The 11,753-nt window shown below is 36.2% G+C and overlaps 1 protein-coding gene across 1 annotated transcript in view; it reads left to right on the forward strand.

The window, feature by feature from the left end:
* Positions 1–8,935, forward strand: part of LOC139975252 (methylosome subunit pICln-like) — a 30,985-nt gene extending 22,050 nt beyond the window's left edge. Inside the window, exons 2-7 of the mRNA XM_071983008.1 lie at positions 266–392; positions 745–891; positions 3,365–3,450; positions 4,262–4,342; positions 5,098–5,229; positions 7,471–8,935. Of these exons, the coding sequence (XP_071839109.1) occupies positions 268–392; positions 745–891; positions 3,365–3,450; positions 4,262–4,342; positions 5,098–5,229; positions 7,471–7,535 (636 nt within the window). The 5' untranslated portion in view covers positions 266–267 and the 3' untranslated portion in view covers positions 7,536–8,935. The remainder of the gene's footprint in view (positions 1–265; positions 393–744; positions 892–3,364; positions 3,451–4,261; positions 4,343–5,097; positions 5,230–7,470) is intronic.
* The last annotated feature ends 2,818 nt before the right edge of the window (positions 8,936–11,753 follow it).

Below are 11,753 nucleotides of genomic sequence, written 5' to 3' on the forward strand. Positions count from 1 at the left end.
TCTTTCATTGCCTAATTGTGTTGCAATAATATTCATAATATTAAATAACAACTTTCAGACGCTCCTATCAGTTAGAATTGTGCTATTACCATGAGTCATTACATTTCAATTAAATTGTTGAATTTTTTTTTTCATAATAGAGGGATCATTAGCAAAGGTGAAACTCAGACCTGAACTGGAGTAACATTTCAAGGGATGGAAAGGAATGTTTGGTGCTATAATTACTAGTTGTCTTTTCAATGTTATCCATTTCTTTGCAGATTACAAATGGCAAATTTTTTAACTGCTGTAAGAACAGAAGATTGTGCAATTGTTCATGCTACAGAGGAAAATGTGAAAGCTTTTGTTAACAACAATGAGGTTGCGGCAGGAAAACTAATCATTTCTGAAAGGTAAAGTATGAACATTCTTATTGAATTCGGTTAACACATAAAGGTTATGACAGACATTAAAGCATTACATTATGGGAAGATTCTGTGTTAGTCTCAGTGTTGGTCCAAGAACCTGGCACCATTGTGGGGGTTGGGGCTATTTTCTAAAATCTACTTATGCTGCAACATTTGTATGTACAACAATTGAAGTAGAAGGCAATTGCCTAAATTTACGGAACTATATATAATAGGGGGTGTGGATGTGGGAAAAACCCTGCTGCAGTTACCTTTTAGTCAAAAATTTGCCAGAATGTTTATAGTTCACTAATGTAATAGGCCAACTTGTAACTAACAGAATTTGTTTATGTTTCAGTGTTATGAGTTGGCAGAAGATGGACGGTCAGGGGTTATCATTACCTTATCCAGCCATATCCCTTCATGCTGTGTCTCGTGATTTGAATGCTTTTCCTCATGAGTGCCTGTACCTTATGATTGATCCAGAGAAGTTGCCAAATGATATGTATGTCTTCATGTTTTAATTTTAAAATATCTCTAAAAGTTAAGGAATAAAGATGTCTTACTTACATCTCAAGTTTTGTTAGTTTCAGTTTAAAGGTCAATTGTTTCCCAAAAGGATTTTCAAAGTCAATTTATGTTGACAGATGCTCAAAATTATTGTACACAGAGAATGGACTTCAGCCAGAGTTTTTGTCATATTTTGACAAGCGTTTCAGCAAATGCCTCAAACAACTTATATACTTATAGACATTCAATGTTTATTTCAAAGCAGTCGAACCAAGGGAAAGTTTTGATATTCCATACCGAGGGCAATGGAATCTATGCAATGGGGATGTTGTGTTTGCTGTGTGTGAGTTATGTGACGTCCTAGCTCTTAAACACGATTACTCACCAAGTCAAGCTTGCATGGGGTTCAAACCTACTGTAGTGTGTTAATTCCCCTAGTAAATTCTTAGCTGCTTTCTTTCATTGAAAGAGGTCAAAGGTCAACTGAAGGTCACTAGTGGCCAAACTGTGAAAACTTTGTAAACAAGCTTACTGAAATCTGCAGTATTGAGTACTAGGCTTGCAGCCTTTTTTACTAGATTTCGAAGGTCATTTGAGTTAAAATGAGAAACAAACTTAACAAACTAAGCTTATTCAAATCAAAGTGACTTAATAAGATGCCCACAAGGGAGTAGTAGAATGTAATGGTATATGGAGTTGGACATTTCTGATCATATGGTTCTCACTTTATTCTTGGACAAGTTTCAACTTACTCTGCATCATGAGGTAGTTGAGTGAACAGTTTATGGTAAGGAATCACAAATCCTTTCAACTTTTGTTTTACTTGATATTGAGCAATTTTGTCTTGTGGCATGATTGGAACATTATAACTGGGTGAAATGAGGTCAAGGTACTACTGGGTGAGTACCCAATATAAAGTGGGTACTCATAAAGTGAGGTGAGGAGTACACATCAAGTGGGGTGAGGAAGGGCACTAGGACTTGTTGAAAGATACCTAGTTAACTTATATACATTGACTCAACTCTGCAACCTTCTAAACATTGTTTCGAAGCTGCTAAAGAGGTAATAGGGTTTTAGGTATGATCAAGAGGAACTTCAGTTTTCTGAAAGAGGACATAGTTGTTAGGCTGTATGAGCAGTTGGTTAGGCCTCATCCGGAGTATGCTGTGCAGGCTTGGAACACATATGTTGCTTATAATAAGGAAGTACATGGGAAGGTCCAGAGGAGGGCTACAGGATGATTAGTTCCTTAAAGGGTGTTCCTTATTATAGACGCTTACTGCTGCTGAATCTCACTACACTGGAGCTTGTGGTGACTTGATTCAGGTTTTCAAGATTGTGTATGATTTTGACAATTTACTCTTCACTGACTTTTTTATGTTTGCTAATACAAGTTGTACCAGAGGTCATTGTCTTAAACTCCAGAAGTTACAAAGTAGGATTAATATTCGGCATAACTTTTTTCTTATAGGGTTGTGAATGAGTGGAATGGTTTGCCTGAGAAAGTTGTACTTGCAAGTAGTGTGAATCGGTTTAAGAATGCTTTAAACAAGCACTTGAAGCATTGTAATAAAGTCTGATTTTTGTGTCTTCGGGTTTTTCTCTCTCCCATAGGGTCCTTGATGGGGACTTCCTGATCCCTCCTGATCCCTCTTTTCTACTAAACTAAACACAACTGTTAAGTGGTGCATGTTGGTTTGCAAAAGTCAGTTGGGCTACTGTACAATAGGTGATAATTGATAATTCTTCTAATATATTTCACCCATCAACCAGTGTGGAAGAATTCACTAATTGATCGTTTTAAACACTGGGTTGCCTTTAATGGATTCAATAATTGGCAGACTTAGCTTTCACACTAATTTTGAGACCATAAAGCTTTGTACATATTTTTCCCATGAACATCAGCAAGAACTTCTGTTGTATACAAATTCTATAAAGTTTTTTGGCATTGGACTCAACACTGCAGTGCTTGTGCTGGTTGTCATTAGGACCAGTACAATACCAATGCATATTATAATTTGCTGGCAGTATTGTGCAAAATACAAACACAACATATATGTACAATGGCTTAAAGGATTCAATGTAAGGATTATGTTAAAATCTATAAACAGTACCAGCAATATCATATGGTATTGTAACATATAGCTCTCGATATTAAGTTTCTGTTTTGAAGAGCAGAATCAAGAATTGAAGGGAATTTGTTTATGCTTAAATGCAGAAAACTACCATGTCATTGGATCAATCCAACAACAAATCAGCTGATTTGTAATGGGTACAACTTTGAATTATTCTGACCCAGTCAAGTTATATAACTTGCTTTCTTTATTCAAATTAAGAGATTCATTTGGTTTATACTACCCTTATGGTTTCTCTGAATCAGTGAGTACCATCCAGTACAAAGAAATTTGTGTGACACAAAATTCTTAATTGTGTACCAGTGACATTGAAGTTTTGTTTCTCTTTGATAGATTAGGAAGAATTAATCATGAAGAAATGGAAGGTGATGAGGAAGAGATTGTGGAGATAAGATTTGTCCCACAAAATGGTTCAACCTGTAAGTGGATGGTTTAACCTTTTGAAATGTATCCTGGAGGAAACAGTTCTCTTGTACAAAGTTTTATTTTGTTATTCAATCTCTTAATCCTTCACAGGAATTTGCAATTTGAATATGTGCTGATTACCTCTCAATGGAAAGATCAACTAATACAATGTTATGGTTTCGCTCCCAGTGTCCACAAAAAAGATGATGTACCTTTAGTAATATTTTATTAAATTGTTCTTGGAGGTTCTGTCTTTTGGACTTCTTTAACCAGTATTTCTAGTCGTATATGTCTACAAATACTTTTATCCATAACAGTAGCATTCATAGTGTTTAAAGATTGAGCAAATTTCTTCACCAGCCTGACAATTTAGCCCACCTTTTTCGATGATATATTCTGCAATGATATAAGATATTGTATAAAAAGAAAAGCTGCAGCAGCTGTAGAATCCTACTCAGTTTGGATCAAACAATTATTATACAGCAGTGTCTGTTCTGTGAAACTGCAGAGCACAAAAGATTTTGTCTTTCATATTATTGGTGCAGGATGCTGCAGACCCATCAGTAGTGACCCACATTTGACATGGAACATAAATAAGAAGTGATGTCTGCTGCTTATAAATGCTTTATTTTCAATCTTATCTGTGGCATGAAAGATTGCATAACACAAGAAATTAAGGTATATTAGTCCTGCTTCTATTGGGTTTTCCTTGTTAACATATTTTTTAGTAGCCATATGGTCTGCAGAAAATTCAGCCTTCTGGGTAAATGGCCATCTGAGAAAACTTGGTTCATTGAATGGTGGTTCCATGATTATATTTTTCAGTGGGAAGACTTTTTGACGCTCTTTCAGAATGTCAGCTGTTACATCCAGATCCAGCGGACGAAGATCTTTCTGATGATTATGGTACACACCATCAGACATTGTTTGGTTGTTGGTGATTGTCTCTTGGTAGTACTGTATTAGATACCCTCCCACACAGTGTGATAATTACCCTCAGCACCCAAGCTATAAAATTGTGTTGTGCTGTATCCCTTACAACATTAGATTCAAACCTCAAAATTCTGCTGTGTATTTATCTTTAACAGCATTAAATACAATATGTTAAAATGTGTTCTGCAATATCATTTGCAAACTAGATACAGTGTTAAAATTCTCTGATATTGTCTTGTGAATGAGAAAGTTAATATCGATTATTTCTGGATCTAGTGTATGCTGTTAGAAGCTTGAAGCTAAAATGATGAAACCTGTACTTCTTGTAGTTACCCCTCAATGTCTTTGTTTACAGTTCCTTTTGTTTAGTATTTAAGTATATTATGCCTGAGTTGCACATTTTGGTGAGCTTACATAAATGTTAGAATGTTAAGTTGTATGTAGGTAGACTCAGTGACTGTAGCACTGTAATTCACCTGATTCAAGTTTGAATTGTTTTACAAATTGAACTGTGCATCAAGTAACACAGGTGTGTTATGGTTTAGAGTGTGATCATAACTTTTCATTTGTTAAACTGAAGCAAATTCTGTTGTCAAATTTGAGGACATTAGCCTGCTGGAAGTTTGTCACATAATACAGCTAAGTGTGATCACAGGAAATACCAAAGCTCTTTAGAAATTTTTTGAATACTTTTGAGTAGAGTATACTGTATGTCTTTCTCTACACAGTTGATGCTGAAGAGGATCAAGCAGAAGAAGCAGTAGGGGTTTGCGGAGGAGGAGATGGAACAGCTTCCATGCAACAATTATCAATATCTCAATCCACCAGTAATGGTCATCATACTGAAGACACAAGCAGATGTATGTAATGAACCTGTTCATTGTGATACTTAAATTAAGCAATGCTCTCACTAAAAACAAATACATACTTGTGATTGACTTAAACGGTTGGTTGCAAGAAGGTTCAACATGTACTAAGAAAAGATACTTGCAGAATTTGCCTTTACCTTAAGGCAGCTCTTGTGAATTTGGCTGACAATCCTGACAAACCTAAATATATTTCAGACTACAGTTGATCAGGCTAACACACCCCCTAGGTTTCTTCAACATGAATATTGATGAGCAAGTGTAATAAATGAATTTTATTAGATCCTCATCATTCAAAGCCCACAACAGTTTTCATATGAATGCTAATCACAAATAGCAACTTAACATTTCCAAATTTCTTATATTAACTAATTATGTTGTTTTTTGCATACTTTTCATCTCAAATGTGACTTCAGTAGTGGTCATCATGCTAAGCATTGCAGAGAAACTCATTTGAAATTTGGGAACCAACTGCGAGTTATACTCTGAGCTATTCATCATGTTCAGGTTTTTTTAGTTCTGCTTTGAGTGTTGTTAAATGTGAGTTTATGAAGTGTACTGTAGGTGTGAGAGTGTGTATGCATGTGTGTACGTGAGGAAGAGGGGGCGGGGGGAGGGGGGGTTTCATTGACAAAGTTGCAACTGTCTTTAGTCAGATATCAACAGTTGGAGACTTTCAAATGCTTATCTTGACAAATCCTGTGCAGTATAATAGTATTATTCACTCAACAAATTTGGGTTCATGAAATACTGTGTGAATTTCATATTTTGCTACTCCCAACATCTATGCTTCCACCCAACTGGCCACTATCAAATAGGCACAATGGAGTAGCAGTTACATATTACCAGTGTTGTAATCTGAGACCGAGACCTTCTGAGTATCTTGTTCCATAGTACGAATACCATCTGTGAATTGAATTCCGAGTACCAGTGCCCAATCCTGTAGTTACATCTGAGTACTTTTCAAGTTCTTTTCACTTCAATAAACAAGAACCTTATGCTTATTACTGCTCCCTGATGATCATTGTAGGCAAATGATATACCAGTTGAAGGTGATGACATTATTTGGATCTTGTTATTAATTGCCAATTCATTACATCTCAAAATTAAAACTCTTTTAATATTCCTGACGTGTACACAGCATTGTTAGACAAGTACTATCATTGCAGTCATGCTACTAATTGTTAGTATGATAGCAAGTTGACGTATATATACAGTAATAATACAAAAGGATACATGTATGATTCTGTATGAGTGTAGTGTGAACTGCATCGTCGTCAAGTGGTTAAGTCAATGGACTTGTGATCTAAGGATTGCAGGTTTGAATCCTGGCCAGATCATTGTGTTGTGTCCTTGGGCAGGCACCATATCTCCAATGCCTATCTTCAGGTTTATAAATGGGGACTTGTGAGGTAACTTGTAAATATAGTTGTGTGTGCTGGTTGGTACATCCTATGTTAAGTCCCCCAGGGCACACATGGATGTGGTGCACTGTGGTGCCCTAGGAGAAATTGGTTGAATTGTGCACACTTTGGTGTGTGGGTGTGACAAGTTACCAATGACCAGGGGTTAAATTGTAAAGTTGTATGGGGAGGCCTTAGCCTCAAACAAGACTGTAAACTTTCAACTTCTTAACTTTTAATAGTAATATTAATGACCAATACAACATAATGCCAATAGGATCGAAAAGTATGTGGCTACCTGTTTTAACATTAGTTTTACATATTTAGTTTGATATGTAAGTACTCATTCTGAGGGAGCACCAAGTATTTAAATCTAGAACAAGTACGAGTACATCTGAGTCCGAGTACTAAATGACGAGTACGAGTACCTTTCATCAAGTGCGAGTATCGAGTACTTGCCAAAAGATATTTGAGTACTACTCGATCACTGAGAATTTATCAAGTACTATTGTACAACACTTCATATTACAGCACTAGTTCTCAGTAGTAGTTCTCTAGGAAGCCATTTGTGGTCACAATTGTGAGTATAGGTTATCAGATTCCCATATGAATGATGAGAGTAGCAATGCACATATTCGTGTGTTAACAAAAGTGTTGCATGAACATCATTGACAGTATGTTTATTTCAATATCTCATTGCTAGTACAAATGGTGTTTCATCACAGTTTGTAATTGATAGATTTTTCATTGTGTTTGCTTGTGCTTCAGTTAGAATGATGGGGTTTGTGCAATTAATACTCTTCATGATACAGTTTATCTGGTTTCATTTCAGCTGGTACATCCCAGGATTTAGAAGCTGGCCAGTTTGATGATGCAGAGGACATAGATGCTGATTAGAGGAATGAAAAGCTTGAAAATTTAGAAAGACAAAGAAGGACATTCCCATGAAGGCTACTCAGTGGCAACATTTCTGGCTTCATCATGACAATCCAAGCTAGTGTTACCTTACTTGAGAGTAAGCTGGCAGCACACCTTGAAAAGACCTGTTTTTCTCCTGGCTATCTAGTCTGAAACGTTTGTGAATAGAGAGTGCACAGTGACAAGTTTTGAGCTGGAGTTTAAACTTCAGTGAAGGATGAGTAAAGGATAAGAGACTTACAACATACAAGGTGCTGTGACAGGATATGCTTTGGAATTGGCAACATCTTCTGACCAATGTTTTAGTATGTAGACATATGAATATGACACTGCTAACCACAACGAAGACATAGCTCATGTGATAACAATCTTTGTGTTAACAAATTTCTTTGAACAGCTTAGAATTTTTTTTGTCTGTTTAAAGAGGTATTGGTTAGTTATGTCTCCAGGTAGTCATTACCTCAATATGAAAACTATCTATTGAGATGTTGTTGTGCTTAACGGGATGCCATTTGTCTTTGATGTTTCTTTGCAGCATTCAAATAGTTTATAATATGTTAAGAAAGTTCATTCAAATAGTCAATACGTTATCACAAATACAAGTTACCTTTGAGAGCAGGTATCAACCAAAAAAAAAGACCTTTTTGTGCAGATTTGATGAAATTTTGCTCCCAGGTACTTGTTGTACATATTCACTCAAGGTGCTGCTTTGCACTGCAGAACAACACTTCAGAAGCATGTGCAGTTCAGAGTTCAGACTGTATTGTTGCTCATTTACAGTACATCTCCTTTAATGCAATGTGAGTGTTTCTCAGTGGAATTGCATTTCTTCATGTCTGAAACACACATGTGAATGTACTTAATTAGCTAAGTTGTAAGACGTATCCTATGTATATTCAGTATATCACCAATATTTGTATCAAATCAAAGATGCATACTTATTTAGGCCTGGACAACTGCAGCCAATGCATATTGCTATGTCTTACTCCATGCTGGTGTATATAACAAAGAAACGATCTTTGTGTCTAATATGTATAAATATTGTTAGAACCAAGGTTATAATTAACCTTATGTCTAACATTAGGTCTATGTTCAAGTCAGCTGGCTTTCATGACGTTAGACCATCTGTCAAGGTAAAAGACAATGATTAGCCTTCACTCCAGTCCATCATACTGTAGGCTTCCTCAACGTTACAAACATGTAACAGGAAATGATTGTGTGCATATCTTTATGGCTGTTATCATATATAGTAATGTTACCTCTAGACCCAAGAGGCACAATATATATGTATCAATATGTCAGGAACTTTAAAATGGAAGGGATGTGGACCTTAGGTTGTTGAAGCTGACTCCCATGTTAGTGGTCCTCCCCCACCCCCCCCCAAAAAACATTAAAACTGTAGATGTGCAATAGAACATTATCTGAGGCACTTTAAGGCTATAAATTAGGTCTACACTCAAGGTTGTTTAAATAACTACTTTCAATGTTTCCTGTATGGCTGAAAGGGAGAGGGTGGGCACCCGTACACTCCACACCCCTGTATCACTGTCTGCTACGTTCAGCAGTAATATGCTGTTTTGAGAGTATTGAGAGTCAGCAGCATTATTGCTCTAGTTGTGCAAATGTTTCATGTCATAGTGCCTCTAGCATTTGAAACCTTTTACTTTCTTTCCTTTACATATTTTCCAGGTAGAATGTTAACAGTATTGACACTGAAACGAATGTTGTCATTAGGTTATGTACAATAATTTAGATTAATTTGGGAAAAGCCTCCGTTATGGAAAATAAACATTGCAATGAAGAAGAAATCATTTAAAATTGTTGCGTATGGGGCTTTATCATTTTCAGACTTACTCAGGTCTGCAGACTTGCATGTGAAGCACATTTAACTTGTGATATCTTCCAAATGGAACAGGATTTTTGCAGCTGTTTGGACAGAGGGTAAGTTATTCATCTCAGTTGTCTTTGCAACAAACCAATGATGATGGTTGTGTGTGTATCTTTAAGTACCGAGATTTAAATGGAAGAAAATGTTAACTCTGAAATTGGCCCGTGAGAACTATGTTATCTCATCTCCCTACATGTTATGTATAGGGAGATGAGATACTGTACTTAACCCCACATCAGAAATGTGAGTGTGTGTGCGTATGTGGGTGTGGGTGTGAGTGAGCAAAAAGTGCCTCCAACTTCTCCTAGACCGTAAGTCCAATCAAACTTAGTGGGTACTGGGTAGGTGCCTGACCATGTAAACTCGTGCCTGTGTGATTGAGGTCAGAGGTCAAGAAGCCTAAAAATTGTTTTTTAGCCACTTTCTGCATTTCAACATGAAGGAAAATGGCATTAAAACCTCACTACATGTAGAGAATGATGAGACAAACTTAAATATAGGACAGATTTAGGGTTGGGGTCAAAGGTCAAATTGGCTTAAATTGTGTAAAAAAAGTGTTGCAAACTCCTAAACTGTAAGTCCAATCACGTTCAAACTTGGTGGGTAGGTGCCTCACCTTGAAAACTTGTACCTGCGTGATTGGTGACATCATAGGTCAAATAACTTTTGGGCATTACCTGCTTGATAACATGTTGGAAAGATGCATTAAACCACAAGATTTTTAGAGAATAATGGGAATTGTTTTTAAAATAGTACTAACATGGTTTTTAAGGGTGAAGGTCAATATAGGTCAAAGGTAAATTTGACCTAACTCACGAAAAATTAAAGTATTTCTTAATAGGCAACTGAAGTACAAGAATCCTTTTTTTCCCTCTGAAAGTGAAAGCTCATTTGAAGCCAACAGAGGTTGAAGTATAAAAACCTTATATCAAAACAACATCAAATCTAACACTTGGATGAACATCCTACTTTGTATGTGGATCCACTGTATCAGAAATCCTATCAGTACTCCTACTTAGTCATCCTATAAGTACTCCTACAGCACACCTTGTGTGCACAGCTAACATTAGATGATTTTCTCAAGTATAGTCAATGCATGGCATCATAGTTAAACGTATTTGTAAATGACCTGAAAGGCTTTTGTAAGCAATTTGTAGGAATCAAAGTTAAAATTAACCAGAAAGCAAGGCAAAGTCTTAGTGATTCCTTGCCAAAAATTTTGTGAGCTATACTTTGGCACTTGTTGTGTATATAAGGTTTTAAGACTTTTGGTCACTATTGAATTGAAGTGACCTTTGACCTCCACAAAATGCAATGGGTTTCTTTTGGATACTTACAATGTATGAAGTTCATGTATCAATTATTTTGGAAGATGCTTTCAAGCGTCACAGTATCTGGTTCTTTAACATTTCAACTCACACAGGAGTGTTAAACTAGACAATAACATGTCTCAAGAGTGGATAACATTGATAGTGGTAGTAAAATACTTGTTGAAATTTGAATTATTTGACCACTATCAAAATTGGAATATTTTATTGAGCAATACTGATAACCTTTATGATTTTGAACTCTATGGACCTCAACCAGCCATTAACCTTCACAAAATGCAGCAGGGTCATCATGCTGAATACCAAGTATGAAGTTCATCCAAGCATTCCTTTTTGCATTATCATGTTTACAAGGTTTTCCGACTTGACATCTGACCTTGAATGACCTTCACTGACAACAAAAGGGTTCTTGTGCGAAATATGGTGCAGCCACATATCAAGTAAGAAACTCATTTAAGCTCTGGGTTTTGAGCTTTCATGTTTGTTTTCAGTTGATCCTTAATGACCCAACCTTCACAGAATACTAGATATGTACACAGAATATAATGCATCTGCATGAAGTTTGTACACCAATACATAGATTAATCTAAAACATTACTATTGAGATGATCCAACAGTACTGTGCTGTGTTGCAAAGAGCTAATATCTCATTATTGTTGTTGGTTAGCAATATTTTACTAACTATAGCAAACTTTTTTATCTACCTTATCATTGATTGATATAATAACCTCCTGGAAAAATGATTTCCAATGAGAAATGGTTCAGTAATCTTGTCAATTTTAGTTTGTATAAGCATGGGTGTATAGGATGACCAATGGGATCTCTTCAGTCCAAGGGGAAGCTGTATTTGTGTCTATTCCTGGCAGAACACTTTCAGTTGATTTTGCTTGGGAACTCATGCAATGTTGTAACCAATGTGGTTTAACACTCCCTATTTTCTATGCTTTTATTATACCGACAAACAGACCATAGACAAATTCA

This window comes from Apostichopus japonicus, chromosome 10 (assembly GCF_037975245.1).
Source record: "Apostichopus japonicus isolate 1M-3 chromosome 10, ASM3797524v1, whole genome shotgun sequence".
NCBI classification, from domain to species: domain Eukaryota; kingdom Metazoa; phylum Echinodermata; class Holothuroidea; order Aspidochirotida; family Stichopodidae; genus Apostichopus; species Apostichopus japonicus.